At 37.2% G+C, this 19,418-nt stretch overlaps 1 protein-coding gene across 6 annotated transcripts in view; it reads right to left on the bottom strand.

Annotated features, from left to right (window-relative positions):
• The window catches only part of Ppp1r12a (protein phosphatase 1 regulatory subunit 12A), a 109,938-nt gene that overhangs the window by 41,396 nt on the left and 49,124 nt on the right, over positions 1 to 19,418 (bottom strand). For all 6 annotated transcript variants that reach the window (XM_050135551.1, XM_050135552.1, XM_050135548.1 and 3 more), the window contains exons 3-5: positions 16,087 to 16,205; positions 7,300 to 7,459; positions 3,621 to 3,765 (exon numbers count right to left, since the gene is read on the bottom strand). In XM_050135551.1, the coding sequence (XP_049991508.1) occupies positions 3,621 to 3,765; positions 7,300 to 7,459; positions 16,087 to 16,205 (424 nt within the window). The remainder of the gene's footprint in view (positions 1 to 3,620; positions 3,766 to 7,299; positions 7,460 to 16,086; positions 16,206 to 19,418) is intronic.

The raw sequence follows: 19,418 nt of genomic DNA, 5'->3' as shown, positions 1-19,418 counted from the left end.
CGAGAGTCTGGGCATTATGAGACTCGTAGCTATCCTCATGTGCCACCGGCGTCACCAATGGAATGCAAGCGCAGGAAAGCACACAGCTTGGTCAGGTGAAGCAACGGTACACAGCTAAGGACACAGGGATGAGATATTGGAAAGTAGGAACTTGTCAAATCAAAGGAACAAAACAAGCTGCTTGACAAATCGGTTCAATATACCTACTCATTAGCAGAGCCACAGATCTATCAAGGCCATTGACTCTAACTTTATCATCTCTTCATTTTTTTCTTTCTCACTCATTCTAAATGAACTGCTTTTGCTGACATGATCTCTTTAAATCTTTGGAACCACCGGTGAAGTGGGTTCTAGAAACTGTTGATGATGGGAAAGTGTTCAGATGGGAAGTCTGAGTGATAACTGACAGGGTCCATCGAGGTGAGAGAAGCAGACGTGGGGATAGAATCCAGGCCTGCACTGCTGCAGCATATGATGTGAGGTCGAGCAGGATTAGGAGGGGAAAAAATACCTGTGCCATTAGCAGCAGAAATACTTAAACTTGTATGATATAGAGATAATATGCTCTAACTGTTGTGCATGAACAGAAATTCCAATAAGAAAATTATCATCAATGATATTAAAGAGACAATAGTAATTCTAGTAATTCTAGTAATTATTTTAATAAAAAGCAAAATAAAATTTTTATATTTAAAATCAATATTAAGAGTTAAAATAATGTTTTATAGTTTGTAGACAAATTAAAAAGTTGAGAAAACGTTCTATTGACTTTTAGAACATCATTTTCACATAGAAAGACTTTTATAGACTTTAGAGGATTTGTATATTTTCTATACTAATATTGTTTTTCACATATTATATTTTCATTTTTAAAAAAACTTCAATGTGTGAACATGTGTATACATGTTGGTATGTGTTTGGGCCCTAAATCATGTTTTTTACTGTTAAGTCATGTAAACACGCATAGTACTTTAAGAGCCTTTACTTGATGTTTTAAAGAAAACAAGTACTCATGAAAGGGGCTTGAAGACATGGCTTAGAGGTTAAGAGCTCTGACTTCTCTAACAGGGGAAAGAAGTTTAATTCCCAGAGCCCACATGGTGACCCACAACCATCTACAGCTCTAGTTATAGAAGATTCAACTTCTGGCCTTTGTGGGCACTTTACATACATGGTGGAGAGATACATGCAAGCAAAACACCCTGACACATAAAATAAAAACAATTCTTAAAAAGTATTAATGAAAGAAGGAAATGACATGATAAAGTCACATAGCAGGTTCACATAACTGCTACAAAAGGATCTGCTCTAATTAAGCATAAGACAGGCCAAGTACAGAGGCTCTATAATTCTGGCACTACAAAGTCTATGGTAGAAGAATCAAGAGTTTGAGGTCAGCCTGGATTACACAGTGAGTTGTGGATAACCTTGAACTATTTTTTTTTAAATATTTATTTATTATGTATACAATATTCTGTCTGTGTGTATGCCTGAAGGCCAGAAGAGGGCGCCAGACCTCTTTACAGATGGTTGTGAGCCACCATGTGGTTGCTGGGAATTGAACTCAGGACCTTTGGAAGAGCAGGCAATGCTCTTAACCACTGAGCCATCTCTCCAGCCCAACCTTGAACTATTATAGAAAGTACTTTTACAAAAATAAAAAGGACCTCAGATTGGTGCTACATGCCTGTAATCCTAGCTGGGAAGGCATAGGCAGGTGGATCTCTGTGAGTTCATGACCAGCCTGGTGTACACAGTGAGTTCCAGGATAGCCAGGGCTATACAAAGAAACCCTGATTCAATGCCCCCCCCCCCTAAAAAAAATTCTTGCTGCCTGGGTTCTGTCCCAGCATCCACATGCTGGCTTACAGCCATCTGTAACTTAGCCAGTCTCAGCGAAGCCAACAACCTGTTCAGGTATCAGGCATGTAGGTGATACACAAGCAGATAGAATACTTACACACATCAAAAATTAAGGAAAATATAACAAAGAACAGAGAAGACAGCTTGACTCACATAGGAAAGTTATGTAACTATTGAATTTTTAAATAAATAAACCTAAAAAATTATGACTAAATATGGTATAAAAGCATTTAGAATTGTCTACGTTATTTCTATTAAAATGTTTTTAAAGTCTTGCATTTTAAAAGAAATTTTAGCAGAAATTAAAAAACAAATTGTAGAGAAACAATGGAAAAAAAGAAACTAAAAGAAAGAGAGAGAAAAAAAAGAAAACCTTAAAGTGAAGCTTTAGGAAAGTATTCAGCTTCTCTGAGCACATCCCTAAACCTGCAAACACAACTCCTGAGGTTGGTGAAAGGGTAATGTCAGATAATGAACACGAAAAGGGCAGGGTATTCTAGACTATGAGAAAAAAGTCACTAACATAATAGAATAAAGAGATATGAGAACAAATCTATAGAAACAAAAGAAGTTGCTATAAAAGTGATAAGAAAATTCAATGTTAGAAACTAAAATGATTTTATTTTCACGTGTAAATATGTATTATATCTAAGATAATTAATTATAGGCCAAATGCAAAATGAAATTCTTCTCATACAGATTATGTATTACATATGTCCCAGCCAGGGAAACATAGCATGTTATATTCAGAAGTTACATTATCTTTTTGGAAAACTGTTTCAATTAAAAAAAATCTTCCTTTTTAGTCTTTTTTGGAAGTCACTATTACTAAATAAACCAATTATTGATACTACACATGTGAGTAGTGAGTGGCCTATAATAATACTGGAAGAAAGCTGGAATGCAGGCAGACCAGAGCTCATATAACAGAACACATACTTTAAGCTTTCAACTGTGAGTGCGTGAAACCTGTCTACCAACACGGAGCGGGAAAGTAACTAGCAAGAATACTGTGTTCACTGACAAAATGACACTATTTGAAAGGGAAAAGTAATCCAAGAAACCTGGTAACTTGATCTCCATGATTTTTTAAAAACATGATGCACAAAATTGATTTTTTTCCCCATTTCCTTTATCCAATTATGGATCATGAAGTAATTCATTACCCACTGAACAGTTTTCTTGTCAGTGCTCTATCTCAGCAATCTCACTTCAGGATCCACTATCACTAACTACTGTGACAGGCTACTAAGATTATCATCAGCCAGCTGAGGCAGTGTAAACCTGCAATCTCAGTACATGTGAGGTGGAAGCAGGCACTCAGTCTCAATATAAACCTCAGTGACATATAGAACTCAGTCTTATATCAGACACTGCCTCCAAACAAACAAGCCCTCGCCTTAAAGACGATGATCAGTCAAAAAGAATGAGAAACACTCTAGTACACTGCTCCGACTTCTACTGACAGCAGTAAACATTTAAACAAACACATAATTTCTTAATATACGAGTACCTAAAAATATAGTAGCTATGTTTTCAAATGTTCTGTACATGTATGATAAAATGATTACTCAAGGAATCCTACTCCCTTTTCTGCAGAATAGAGGATAAACACCTCATGTGGAAGCTAAAACAACTTAAACGTGAGTAAGTGGATTAATAATGGACAGCAGATAAAGGTCACATCATTCATAATCTTAGATTATATTGTGGTTAGAATTTTGTTTCTAGTGTTAAAATATGTTTAAAAGGCCTACCACTTTGTTGACCATCTCCATATCACACAGATTGTCCACTAAAATTCGACATGCTTCTTCTTTACCCCAATGAGCTGCTGCATGAAGAGGTGTCCAGCCATCATAATCTTTAATATTAACATCATAGCCTGCCTGTATTAAAAGTCTAAAGAAATTACAGTGAATTAGATAATCATTAAAATCTAGAAATTAACAAACATGATAAACAGCCTTCTATCATGCAATTTAAGCACAATTAGCAATTTAATTCTTTTCAGACTTCTAAGTCCTCCTCCTCTTAATTAATTAACTAGGGCAAATGGAAAGTAACTTACAGAAGACACTTGAGTCATTGCCACAATGAGCTTTTAATTAATGCTAATAATCTTAACTCTTACAGTTTGATATGACACTGATTAATTCTTGTTAGTATCACTTGTAAGTGAAAATTTTCACTGAGAAGCCCAGTTTTAAAAGTAAGATTAAGCACAATGGATCAATCTGTGCATAAAGCTTATTTGCTGCAGCAAGAGCTATCTTTAGATGTCCAGATGATACAGCATCTCAGGCCAAATGTGGCCTAAAAATATATTAGAATCCTAGAAGCTTATTTTGTAATGCTTAGCTGCTTTGTATTTGAGGAAATGGTTTATGGAAGCTTTTTGAACCTTTATGATCTACTACAAAAAATTTCAAAAGAAACTGATACTCTGTTAGTAACAAACAAAGCGAAACACATATTTCAAGGTACTGAGTCTTCTATTTTGCATCAGTAGAAAGCAGATATTCCAATCACTAACAAGCTATAAAATAGAAATACATTTTTAATACAACGCAAAGAGTAATATAAATTAGCATGCCCTTCTAACTGCAAAGTGACATCGACCTTCATTTTATTCAGAAATTATGTTCACATAATGAACCTATAAGTTGCACATAGCACAGCCCAACACACAAGCAAACGATGCTTTACATCAGAAATCTAATATACTTTTACCTGACTCTCCAAGATGGTGAGCTTGAGAAGGGCTTCTGTTTACCTACAGGAGGTGGTAGTGACAGCTAATTTATAATCACCTATTTGTTTACTGTTAGAAGTGGTGGTTATGTGTAAATGTTCACATCTGTAGTCACTGCACTCAGGTGGCTGAGGCAGGATGACTGCCGCTAGTCTGGGTTAAAGAGCGAGATTGTGGAAAACAAGCCAAAACATAAGAAATATAAACTGGCCTATTAATTAATAATATCTAGCTATAGTGGCTATTTCCAAACCTAGCTCAGTACCAAACCCATCTTAAAAACTTGGTTTAATAAAAAATATTCTCTAGGTCAACTATAGCACTATTGAATCAGCACATTAGGGCTCTAATTATTAGGGCTTTGTCCATCCAAATATATTTTGTGGGTTTTGAGACTATCTTACTACATACGACAAGCCAAAGGTGAGGGACTGCAGCATGTGCCACCATGTCTGCTGGCCTGGCTGTCAGTCTATATCCATTCATCCCTAATTTTACACACAGGATGTTTTTACAAAAATAATCCTTATTATAATACTCCTATATGGTTCTTATAATTTTGCCTGGCTTTTATCTGCAGAACTGTATTTAAAAGCAACGATCTAAAGAACAGGCTAACAGATGTAAACAGATCTCCTTTATTGTACTTATGACCAGAATTTGTATTAATAGAGGGATAAATAACACTAGACTATTAGATAATAAAAGCATATCCTCATTAGGCAATATGAACTTTAACAACATGAAATTATAAATACTTTTGGGAGTGGGTGTAGAGGGAAGACTTTAGCAGGAAAATACATCTTCAACATAGTTCTCTAAATGTGCCAGGTTCTATGAGGACGCTTAGAAAAAAAAACAAAACAAAAATTAAAAGATAAAGAAGAATAAAGAAAAACAAAAGCACCTACACTCAAAGAGCTCTCTGATGGACAGCAAAATGAGACAACAAAACCCAGTGCCCACAGACAGGTTCTATGGAGTTGCAATGGTGGCAGTGAAGGAAAGCCTTCAAAATCACACTGAAAGGAGCTGTGCATGATCACAGGGAGAGAAAGCAGAAGGCCTCATTTGGAATAGGTTTCTTCTTTTCATTATTTATCTTATTTACCTATACGTAAGTTCCAAACACACTACAAACCATACCACATACAGAACATGCACACACATACACACACACTAGACCACACCACATACACAATACACACACACACACACACACACACACACCACATACACAAACATGCACACGCAAAAATACAAAGGGAGGATATTATCCCAAGCTGTACATTACTAATTAGTTTACAGTACTACAGATTTTGACAACTCCATGAGAAGTTACATCTACGAATCTTATTTTTTTTCTTTTTTAAGATTTATTTATTTATTATGTATACAACATTCTGCCTCGATGTATGCCCTCACGCCAGAGGAGGGCGCCAGATCTCAGTACAGATGGTTGTGAGACACCATGTGGTTGCTGGGAATTGAACTCAGGACCTCTGGCAGAACAGCCAGTGCTCTTNTTATTATGTATACAACATTCTGCCTCGATGTATGCCCGCACGCCAGAGGAGGGCGCCAGATCTCAGTACAGATGGTTGTGAGACACCATGTGGTTGCTGGGAATTGAACTCAGGACTTCTGGCAGAACAGCCAGTGCTCTTAACCTCTCTGAGCCATCTCTCCAGGCCCCTACGAATCTTATTTTTCATTTAATACTTATTTTTTTCATTTAATTTCATTTATTTTTTCATTTAATACTTATTTTTTCACTAGCATTCTTTCTATAATACAAAGGAAATTTTCTCATGTATGTTTTAACTGCTAGAGTCTTCCATGGAAACTATGTACCATGATTTATTAAGCCATTCTTCTATTCTTATTACAAATTATATTGCCAGCACATAACTTTCTTCTTAAGTGAGACCTATAAGAAACTCCTAGAGGTAGAACTGCTGAGATAAGGAATAATTATTATTGTTTGATAACATTCACATTACTTATTAATGGAGTTGAAAAATACAGAAAAGCTTTAGATTAGAAAGAAACAGGGAAGGACAAGAAAACAAATTAACCACGTTACTATTCTAAGAGAGACCTACATTACTAAAGGTGAAATTAAAATGGTCAGGAAATCAGGGAAGGGCTCTTTATTGTTTTTATTAACAAGTCTCTCTCTCTCTCTCTCTCTCTCTCTCTCTCTCTCTCTCTCTCTCTCTCTCTCTCTCTCTCTCATACACACACACACACACACGAACATTGCCACAAGGAAACTAGCTGATCAGCATACAGTCTTATAGTCACTGATGTTTATGAACTAATACTTAATATTATAGTATCAGCAAATTGAATTCTAGCATTTCTATAGTAAAAAGAAAACTATTTACATATTATTTTTATTCTCAACCTCTAGTCAATATGGAACTCTCCAATGACTCTCGTAACTTATCAGCCTGACAGATAAGATATAATGCTTGGCTGATACTTAAATCCATTTTATGAGAAAACTGTAACTGAAACAAACATAAATACCCAGAGAACAGAAATATTAAAAATTTGAGAAAAGAATTTTAGAAACAATCTGTTTTCCTCTGAGAACAAATATTTCTACAGTCTGCTTCAAAATAACATTTGCACATATTTTAAGAAAATGAAACTCTGTGAAAAGTAATACATACTTTAAAACTTCTGTATATCCTTTGGCAGCTGCCACGTGAAGCGCAGTACCTCCAGATTTTGCATGCCGGACATCACTGATATGGCCACTGTTTAGCCACTGCCTTGCATCTCTGAGCATTATCCGTTCTTCTTCTTTTCGAGCTGCTTCTATATCAACACCTTTTGGGGGAAAAAAGTATACTTACGTTATTTTCATTTTTCTCACTCAAGAATACTCTTCCCAATTCTACACAGTGAAACAAGATTACAAAAATTAATGTTTAAATGAAAACTAACAGTTACACAATGGTTTTGAAAAATGGCTTATTATAAAGGAATGTGAAATACAACAGATATTTTATTAGCCTTCTCAGACAAGTATTTAGCTTTGGCCCCACAATATTATTCTGGTTGTATTTTGTTTTTTGAAACAGTGTAGCCTTGGGTAGTCTGTAACTAGCTTTGTTGAACTCCTAAGTGCTGGGACAAAGGTGTGCACCAACATATCCAATTTGGTAATCTTTTTATCTTTTCTGGTTACTTCTGTTTTTTTAAATTCAAGCATCCTTTGTATAAAATAAAGTAATTTTGAACAATTAGATATGATTAATTCTCATATATATCTATCTATCTCCTAAACTCTACACAAGTCAAGTGGACCTTGCTCTGCCACACGGAGGAGCGTCAGTCAATGCATCAAGCCCTAACTGCCTTCTTTTTCCTCTCTAAACATCCTTTCCTTTCCAGCATAGCATACTCTCCATATGATGAGGACTGTCTAGTTACAGAGAAAGTCTTTCATTTAAAAGTATTATAAGCACTGTCTTGGCTAAAGTGATAAGAGCAGAACAAATATAAAAATGAGTAAGATTTTCTCGTTCCAATCTTCAAAGAGCTCTCTACCACGAGAGAAAGTATTTGTAAATTAGTAAAGATAATGGGGAAATTTCTAAATGATCTTATCTTTTCTTATGGCTGCAATTAATGGTTACTTAATGACATAAGACTATTTATAAATTATAAATAAGTAGTGTATTTCAGAAGAATAAGCTTATCAAAAGTAAAGATATTCTTATTTTATAACTTAATCATCTGACAGAATATAGATAAACTTTATGGTAAAGAAATAGTTCCTGAGAGAGTAAATAAATGATTAAAAAATATATATAACAATATATAACACAACCCCTTTATTCTCCTTTAGCTAATATATTTTCATAGTCTATATCCATATATACAGCTGTCTGGCTAGGATCTTCCCACTCACCCACCTACCCACCCTCCTCTCCAGTTAGGCAGACAGTGAGTGCCTACATTATGAGACATGAAGCTGCTTTTATTTATAAGGCAGAAAAAGTTATACCTGAGAAAAAAAATAAAACAGGACAAAATGATTGAGATTAATGAGGAGAAGCTATTCTACAGGTTGGCAGAGAATAGTCTCTAATTAAAATGATGCCATCACTGTTTAGAAAAGAGGGAATGAAGTACCAGTTGGCTCCTGTGTGGGAATCTACACAGAATGTTCTCTTTATAAAGGATGTCAAGCTTTCTATAGAGTACAGTGAACTGCGTGACCCAGTCATCTTAATTTAGAAGCATCACTTCTGCTGAAACGTGAGATGTGGAATAGCTGTCACAGTATGGAGGCTACTACAGTGACTCAACCAGGAGACAGAGGTCACCTTAACTAGAGTGGTACTAGGAAAGGCAGAGAGTTGGTTCATTCTGGATGCTTCACGGTAGATCAATCTCTGCTAATCTGAACACAGATATTAATTTGGATACAGAAGAGAAAACGTCACACACACAAATTAGTATAGCATATTTAAGAAAGACATGACTTTATTTTGAATTTATTTATTTGGTAGGGCCAAATAAAATAATGCAGGTTTTACTTTTAAACCTAGTGATTTGTTGGTGCTGACCTTGACCTTGGAGGAAGGTTTACTTTGTAGAAAGTAGTTCTACTCTTAAGCTTTCCATCTTCCATCAATCATTTTGTAAGTAGTTTCATATGCACATTTGTCCTTTTTCATACAAACCTAGTTAGAGATTAAGATCAGCCAAGTAACAGCCTGAGGAGCAGAAAAACACTAAAAAAAAAAAAAATGCAGTGGAACACCCCCATGTGTATCTCAAACTCAGTAGTAGAAGTTGAGCAACTTCCGGAAACTAGCTGTTGCTGCAGCTACCAAGTATCTGTGGTCATCCAGAACCCTGGCAGTCACTGTCCTTTTACCATACAATACTCTCCGATTAGCTACCAGATTCTGAGGGGCCACCTCCTAGTCTGTCTTCTGACAGTTCCTAGCACTAGTTCACTTCACATTGGACTCTGATCATGAACTGAACTCATCCAATTCTTCCAGTTCAAAACCCTACCACTGTCAGATGGGAATAGCCCAAATTTGGTCGTTATGTCTCTCTAAAATTTGTCAATGGCTGAACATCTTCCCATGAGACAAAGCTAGACGTCTTGTAAGTAGCAGACACGGTCATCTCTCGTCTTCCTCTTCTACCTTCAATCGGTGTGAACATCTAGATCTCCATCCAAGGTCCCAAATGTGCCGTGCTGTTTATGCAATTATCTCCTACACAGACCATATCTTCATTTTGCCTGCTTGGCAAATTACCACTTCCCAGGACACAGCTCTTTTTAGAAGTTTTTCTACTTTCACCATCTTAAAGCATTAAGACTCTTGACTTTGGTGTTTATCTATCTTTATCCAATCACAAAGCAATCACTCCCAGCAGTCTCCTTGGCATTGAGGCATTCTTCTGGAAGGCTCAGGAGACCCAGGAGGTAAACAAAATGTCACATAGCTGAGAAAGCAGAAACTTACAAGATTCTCAAAAGTCTCTCCTCAGAGAAACCCTCTCTCAAAAAAACAAACAAAACAAAAATCCCTTGCCAGCCTTACAGGAGACTGACCAACTGGGAAAGGAGAGTTTTAAATTATACAGAGAGCCCCAAGGACACAGCTTAAGTTCACTGTCACTCTTGTTAAGACAGGCTTCTCAGTGGGACAGCTGCACTTGAGTCATCCCTGCTCCTGTAAGCAACCCCTCACCCATACACCTGTTGGAAACACCAAGAAAAGCTCACTGGCTCTCCTAGTGATCACTGGCGCAGTTCTGACTTCAGTTTGTCAGGGGCTCCCTCTCTGAAGTAGAAAGGTGTGTTGCATTACCCTGGGGGTAAAAAAAAAAGGTTCTCACTTTTTTTTTTTTTGGAGACAGGGTTTCTCTGTAGCTTTGGGGCCTGTCCTGGAACTGGCTCGAGGCTGGCATCTAACTCAGAGATCTGCCTGTCTCTGCCTCCCGAGTGCTGGGATTAAAGGTGTGCGCCACCACGGCCCTACCTCCAAATCTTGCCAAAATAATCCAGGTTTAAGGTATGCTGTAAAGGAAACCTTATGGAAAATTAGAAAAGAAAATCCCTCTCATGTTTTAGGTGCATGAGAGTTCTGCCTGCACGAATGTATGTGTACCACCTCTGTGATGGATGCCCAGGGAGGTCAGAAGAAGGTGTTGGGTCCCTTAGAACTGGAGTTACAGCTGACTGTTAATTATCATGTGGGCACTGGGAATGAACCCAGAACCTTGGGAAGGGTAGCCAGTGCTTTTAGCCACTGAATTATCTGTCCAGACCTTTCTTCCTTTATTCTTAAAACAACTTTTAATGCAATTTATATTTAGTTCATAAAAAAAAATCTAAAATGAAATAAAACTATCAATAAATTATGTAATTCATGTTAGTAGACCTGTTTTAAAATTCCAGAACTTTGACAAACTGACTTGTGGTGCTGAGAAATCCCTAATTTATTTGGCTATTAGTATCACAGATTAAGACATAGAACTGAACCCAGACTGGCTGACACTGAATCTCTGACTTGGTACTCACTAGCTGTATTACCATGGGAAGATAATAAATACACGCTACGCTTCAGATTACTCATTTGTGACCTCATAGGGTTATTTTGAAGATTAATTATTATAAAGTTTTAGAACAGGAATCAATAAAAATGTTAGCAATTAGCACCAGCTCTAAAACTCTGATTCTACTTTTCTTTTATTACCTTATCATCTAAGAGAAATAAAACCTTACTATCTACCTAACAGGTCCTTCAGTCATCTCCTACAGTTCTAACACCTTTAAACAATGCAAATAGAAGATAAAATTGAGTAGGATATATTCAAGTGATTAGACTAACAACTGTCATAGTAAGTTACAAAAAAAAAAAAAGTAGCCAAATCTCTCAGTCATAATAAGATAGCAATTTGGTTAACTAAAATTAAAAAAAAAAAACTTATCTGTGCCTGGCAGTGGTGGTGCATACCTTTAATCCTATCACTTGGGAAACAGAGGCCATGGTCTCTGAGTTCAAGGCCAGCTAGGTCCCAGGACAGTCAGGGCTACAAAAAGAAAGTCTGTCTCAAATAAACAAAGAAACAAATTAAGTAAAAAAACCAAAAATCTGTAACCTTAGCTTAAGTGCATGTGCGCACAAGCACACATACACACAAACACAATATAAAGCAAAAATTCTTTTAGCTTCTGCTTAATCATTACTAATTTCAAAGACCATTTCCTTAAGCATAACTATTTACTACTCAAGTGTAGAAGAATACGAAAGTAAAAGGCCAGCACTCAGGAAGCTGAGACAGGAGCATCTAGAATTTAAGGCCAGATTGGGCTACATACCATGTGAGTTACAGGCTGGCATGAGCTACAGAATAAGACTCTCTTTTTAAAAAAGAAAAACTCAAAGGACTATTTAACAACAGCATGAGGCTGGAGAGGGCTCAGCTGCTAAGTGGTACTTGGCAAGGTGCAATCCCAGCAGGGAAGGCTAATGAGTTGCTCAGGCTCCACAACCTAGTCAGTCTAGCTAACCTGTGTGGTGAGCTCAGGACAGCTAAAGACCCTGCCTTAAAATCGGGGAGTGCCTGAGATCCATCACTGAGTTGTGCTCTGCCTTACCTCTGTGGACACAGGTAGAAGTGCCCCTGCATACACATATTTAAACATAAGAATTCTGATACCACAGTGATGTGAGCAAGGTATGCTGGTATACATCTATAATTTCAGTACTCAGAGTCTGAGGGAGAAGAAGCTGAATTTGAGGTTAGCCTGAAATACAGGGCAAGAGATTGGAGGCAGGGAGGGATAATTAAAAAAGATTTTTATCTCTGCTAAAGATATATTAAAGGTGTTCCATTTGAAATTATTAAAATTTGAACTTTCCCTATTATTGCTTCTTTAGAATTAAGCTATTTTATATAAACACAATTGTCATCATAAGAATAAAATGACATTAAAAAGTACTTTCTAGGACACATTCAATAAAACACTGCATTACAATGACTGAATATAAGTTCAATGTATCTTTTGAGTGTTTATTTTTTTGTCTGGGAGGTGGTAACACACACCTTTAATCCTGGCACTCGGGAGGCAGAGGCTGGCGGATTTCTGTGAGTTTGAGACCAGCCTGGTCTACCAGAGCTAGTTCCAGGATAGGCACCAAAGGTACAGAGAAACGCTGTTTCAAAAAAACCAAAAATAAAACAAAACAAAAAACAAAACCAAGTAGTTTATTTTTATGTATGTGTATGTCTGTGTAAGTGTATGCTATGTGTGGGGAGTGCCCCGGGAGGCAGCTGGAGTTATAGTTAGTTCAGAGCTGCCAGACATGGGTTCTGATAACAGAACTCACGTCTCTAGATGAGTAGCAATTGCCCTTAACCTGCTGAACCATCTCTCTCAAGCCCCAAATTCAATCTATCTTGTCACATTCTGAAGTATTACAGTATTATTACTTCTTTCTGCATGAACTTGGCCAGCAACCAAGCTTCAGTTCCTCATCTGTAAAATGGGGTTAGCAGTACTATAAACACCACAGAACAGCTGATGATGAAATCAAAGAATACACAGGAAGTTCCACACCCATTCTGCACCGACAGGAGTGTAGGGCCTTTGTTTACCACTATCAGTCTCTCTTCCTGCGGATTTCTCACCTTGACATCTCCATCAATTCCATCAGTACTATCTGGATGTCATGGAGCATACTATAAGCCTACGACATTCCAAAGTAAACTATAACAGTCCCAGAATCAGTTTCTGCTTCGTCCCATTTTCCCTTGTGAACTATGTAAGCATCACTTCTTCAACTGCAAACTTCAGTGAGTTGCTTTAACTAATATGTCAACTCTATAGTCAGTTTTCAACTGTATCTCCAGTTCCTCAACAAAGTCCCACCTTTTTCCATCTCAAATAACTAAGTTTTGGCTCCTATCATTTTCACTCAGACTACTTAAAGAAATTAAACTTAAAAAAAAACGCCTTCTTAAGGAATACACGCTTCCTGGCGTCATACACTGTTTCACCCCACACATGATAATGCTTTTCATAAATTAAACTTAAAAAAACGCCTTCTTAAGGAATACACGCTTCCTGGCGTCATACACTGTTTCACCCCACACATGATAATGCTTTTCATTATAAAAACCTAATCCAACCAAATGAATTCCCCACAGACAGAGCTTCCCATCTCTCCAATGTCTCCAAAAAATGTCCTTTGCCATCCGGCTCCAGTCTATCTTTTCAAGACTTACCTTTAACTACTTACATCTTAACTCATTATTTATTGTCCCATAGTCATAAATGCTTGACATAAACTATGGACCAATTCCTTTACTTGGTACATATCCCCTTTCTGCCCAAGCAAACTGCCTCCAAACACTATCCCTCTGAAACATTTCCTAGCCATGGCAGTTACTCTTAGAACATGCTGTCCTTACAACATATTGTACACATACACACGATGTTGTGATGCTCAAACGTTTGCTATTTTTTTCCTAGACTGAAATCATTGAGAAACAAGATTCTCTAATTCTTTTGTTGCTGCTGTATTTAACACTTAGAACATCTGTCAATACATTAATCAATAGTAAATAGACTGTTACAAACTGGCCTTGACCACAGCTATACTAGCAACTTCTTTCTTCTTTTTAATGTTTTAATTTTCAGACACAGCAGAACCCAGGTTGGTCTGGAATTCATGTTCTAGGTTCCTTCCACTATGGGTCTGCTAGGGTCCTGGCAAAATAGGCCCATAGTACCAAGACCACTTGTACCCATACCTACTGTCCATAGTAACTAATGTTAAATAAACAGCAGCATGAAAACCCTTACTTTATTTACACAATTATCACTGTTTGGCAGAAAATTACAGCTTTCCATCTGAATACACATCATGGCAAAATGGACGTTTAGTTATTTTTCTTAACCGCGTATGGCAGCACACTTGTAATCCCAGTACTCAGGAGTCGGAGGCGGGATGAGAGCTTGAGGCAGCCCTAGCCACAAGGCAAAGCCCTTATCTCAAAGAAGCAAAACAACAGAAATATTATTCACCTCTTCTTTCAGATTCCTCAGCTTCTTCTAGAAAATTCACTACAGTGGAAACACTCACCCAGAGCATGGACACCTAAAGCGTTCCCATGTGTGCCTGTTCTATAACCCTTTAAATTGTAGTGCAATTGTCACTACAACCAATTCTGTAATCCCCATCACTACTGAAAAGAGCTCTGTCCCCATTAGCAACCATTCCCTATCACAAAGAGGTTCCTCTAACCGTCTATCTCCATGTTGTATCTCCAAATCCACATATTCAACTGTCTATCTAATGGGCAAAACAAACTCAGCGTATTTAAATGAACTTCTGATCTTCTTCTGAAACAATTCTCCTCACAATCTTTCTATTTAAATGGAAACAGTCCATTCACCGTTCACTGGAGACCTGGGACTCTTTTTCTTACACACCCTTTATCTTATCACTCAATACTATTCTTAGTCAAGCTATCAAACTATACTCACGATCCTCTGATGGAGACACGATGACAAACACTTGTAATCAAAGCATTCATGAGGCTGAAGCAGGAGGATTGCTGCAAGTTTAAGGTTGGTCTAGGCTACACAGCAAAACCCTGCTTCATTCCCCATTACTACATATATGTACATGACACACAGTCACATCCCTTCTAGTCATTGAATCTACACCCAGTCATGTCTAACTCCATTGTAACTAGATTACCACAATTATTTCCTAAATATTACACTTTGATTCTTCCCTTCAATCTATTCCTGGCATAACAACCAGAAACTTCTAAACATCACATTCCATTCACCCTTTGCCTCGACCCCTCCAACAGCTTCCTAATTTACTAAGGTTAAAAGCCAGATTCTGTAAGACCTGTGGCCTGCTGTTACTGCCCAACTTCATCTAGCAATCTTATTTTTGCCCTGCCATTTTGATCCTGCTAGTCTGCTTACTGCAGTTTTGCCTACATCAGGTGCCTTCTCACCCTTATATTCATTGCTTCCTGTCTAGAATGTTCTTTTCCCAGAGTCACATGACTCACCCTCTCCCCTCATTCAGAGCTCAGCTCAAATGTTCCCATCAGTAGGCATTTATGGCCATCTTGTTCAAATCTGCAAGGTGACACATCTATCTTGTATGTCCCTTTGCTTGTTGTTTCACTCTGAAGTTATTGTATATACTTTTATGTCTCAAGTCTTATGATACATATTCCAAATTTTTAAAACAATGTAGAGAGGAATTTTTTCAAATAGAATAATTCTATACATAAAATCATTAAATTCTATACATAAAATCATTAAAACGACTGTTAAAATTTATTCAAATATGAATGGCAACAGATACTTTTATCAGGGAAGTCATGTATGACATTCTTTCTAAAATAGTTCCAAACAAGTTCCCTTTTATTGTTTTTTATATTACCTTGCCGATTAACCTCATTTTGAAGTAGCTCTTCCATTGCTTCCTCCTCTGCAATATCTAAAGGTGTGTCTCCTTCACTGTTGACAGCTCCTACATGTGCTCCTTGACCAATCAGGAACCTGCAAAATCAAAAGAAGGCTAGCTAAAGGACTACTGCTGAATGAGACGATGTGCACCCAACAGTAAAGTTCTCTTGTCAGGACAGCAACAGGGACAAAAAATAATAAATGTGCATATTATTTAAACAAAAATTTGAAATTTGTAATTCTTAAATGTTCTACAGACATACTTACTTTACTAACAAAATGTAAAGTTTTAATAAAAATTAGAAAGCCTTTCACAGCATTATTTCTGACTGCCCCCAAGACATCTACTTTTTCCACCTGGACTGGTTTTCTAACTGAGCTTCATGCTCCCCGTGTCAATTCTATGAAAGGTGGGCTTTATTTTGTTGAGCCTGCTTCCCCTGAGACAGAGTCTCACCATATGACTGGCCTTGAATCCTGAGTCCTGCCTTATCTTCCCAGCTACTACAATTTCAAGTATGTTCAACTATAATGAAGAAAGGTTTTAATAAAAATTATTACTTATTAACAAGCAATAATTTACTGTTAGTAATAATCATCTGGAATAGAATTCACTAGGCTCATGAAAGTCAACTGACTTATTAGACTGATTAAGGAGGCTAAGAAAGGAGGACCGCTACCAAGTTCAAAACCAGCGTGGGCTACAAAATGAGACCCTGTGTTAAAAGATAAAAAGACTAGAGAGTGAGTTGTGCTGCTCCGCAGCGAGCAGGTATTTATCAGAGAGCACTAGAGGTGACTCCCTAGCATAAACGTCAGGCAGCTCAAAACCACCTCTAACTAGCTAGCTTCAGAAGATCTAATGTCCTCTCCTGGTCTTGAAGGTTACTAGTACCCCGCACATATTCATACATAGATACAAATAATTAAAAACAAAATAAATCTTGACGGCTGAAGAGATGGCTCAGGGTTAAGAGCACTGGCTGCTCTTCCAAAAGACCCAAGTTCGATTCCCAGCACCCACATGATGGTTCACAACCACATGAACTTTAGTTCTAGGGGATCTGATGACATCTTCTGGCCTCCAAGGACATGAGACACACCTATATAAATGTATGAAAAATACACAAACTAAAAGAATTTTTAAAAGTTTAAAAAATTACATTTTATAACGTATTATTTTTAAATTAATAGTAGTTACGAGGATAATCACTATGAGGATACTGATCATATTAAAACAAACAGAATGGCAACTACAATACATCTTGGTTTTCTATTATTTTGGTAAATGGATTATAATGTTCACACTTGTGTACTTTATGCAACTAAAACATGTTTTTTAGAAAATTCTCACAGAAGTTCTAAAACTTGACAAAGGAATCTAGATGTAGAAAGATTATTAATTTTCTTCACTTTATCAAATGCATACATCGCATAATCATTTACCCATTAACACTCCCCACACCATTACCCACTTAAACCTTTGAACAGCTCACTGAAACAGTGTGAATGTCCTTCAATGACTTACCACTGCCTCAGTGGTTAAGAACATTGCCTGCTCTTCCAAAGGTCCTGAGTTCAATTCCCAGCAACCACATGGTGGCTCACAACCACCTGTAATGAGGTCTGGTGCCCTCTTCTGGCTTGTAAGAAGGATACTATATACATAATTAAATAAACCTTTTAAAAAAATACACCCATAGTACATTAAGATCATGTCTTTATTTAATATTACCCCTTTAAAGGACATGCTCTTTCTGCTTTTTCATTATTATTATTATTATTATTATTATTATTATTATTATTATTATTTGTTCATCTTACATACCAACCACAGTTCTCCCTCCCTCCCCTTCTCACACTTCCCCCAATCCACTCCTCAGAAAGGGTAAGGGGAGTTAACAAAGCCTGGCACATTAAGTTGTGGCAGGACCAGGCCCCTCCTCCCTGCATCTAGGCTGATGAAGGTATTCCACCACAGGGAATGGGCTCCAAAAAGCCAGCTCATGCACTAGGGATAGACCCTGATCCCACTGCCAGGGCTCCCACAAACAGACTAAACTACACAACCATTGTCCACAGTTCGGTCCCATGTAGGCACCCCAGATGATAGACATGCTCTTAAATGGTCACTTGATGTTATCAATCTTTAAGAAAAAATTGCCAACATGGAGATATAATGCCTTGTTTTTGCTTTATTTGTATTCTTAATTACACAGGAAGCTGACAGTTTCTACTGGTATTTGTACTTTCCTTTTGTGAAACGTGTTTACATATTTTGCTTGTATTTTTAAGGCAGCCAATAATTGAAAAATTATGTTGGGCTGTCTACTCTACTACATACCAAAATTATAATAAACATGGATTATCCTTCAGAGAACTTACACTCTAGTAGGAGTTAGAAATGCAAAACTGGCAGGGCGGTGGTGGGGTGCACCTTTAATCCAGGCATCAGGAGGTAGAGGCAAGCAGACTCTGTGAGTTCGAGGCCAGTCTGGTCTACAAGAGCTAGTTTCGGGACAGACTCCAAAGCTATAGAGAAACCCTACCTCGAAATACCCGCCCCTCCACCCCGGAAAAAAAAAAAAAGGAAATGCAAAATTGTCTGTTATCCCAAGGCTGCGGCAAGAAGATGGTAAATTCCAGCTAATCTTGGCTACATAGCAAAGCCCCGTCTTAAGGAAATAAACAGCATTAACAAAAAATAAAACTGTTAAGTCTCTGAATGAAGTGCTATTTAAAGATAAGATGAATATTCCTTATCCAAAATGCTTAGGACTTAAAGTGTTCTGAATGACATATTTGGGGTTATTTTTGAATAATTACATATACTTAATAAAGTATCACAACAATGTAAGACTAAACACAACATATAGCCAACATTAATTTATATACTTTTAGTATAACTGTGCTTTGCACCTGTGTCAGTTCTGTTTTTGTGTTTTGTTTTTAAAGAGTATTTTGGATTTTAGATTTTCAGATTAGGAATGTGGTAAAAAAAACTGATTGGAGGGGAGCTGGAGAGGTAACTCAGTGGTTAAGAGCATTGCCTGCTCCTCCAAAGGTCCTGAGTTCAATTCCCAGCAACCACATGGTGGCTCATGACCATCTATAATGAGATCTGGTGCCCTCTTCTGGCATACAAACATACATGGAAGGAATGTTGTATACATAATAAATAAATAAATCTTTAAAAAAAAACTGATTGGAAATCAAGAAAAGATTGTCTGTTGAATGTGTAATTTCATTTCAACAAAATGAAGCACACACACACACACACACACACACACACACACACACACACAC

This window comes from Alexandromys fortis, unplaced genomic scaffold (genome assembly GCF_014885135.2).
Source record: "Alexandromys fortis isolate MF-2015 unplaced genomic scaffold, M_Fortis_MF-2015_v1.1 scaffold_24, whole genome shotgun sequence".
NCBI classification, from domain to species: Eukaryota; Metazoa; Chordata; class Mammalia; order Rodentia; family Cricetidae; genus Alexandromys; species Alexandromys fortis.
Note: the sequence above shows the minus strand (reverse complement) of the source record. Positions and strands in the feature narration are given on the sequence as shown.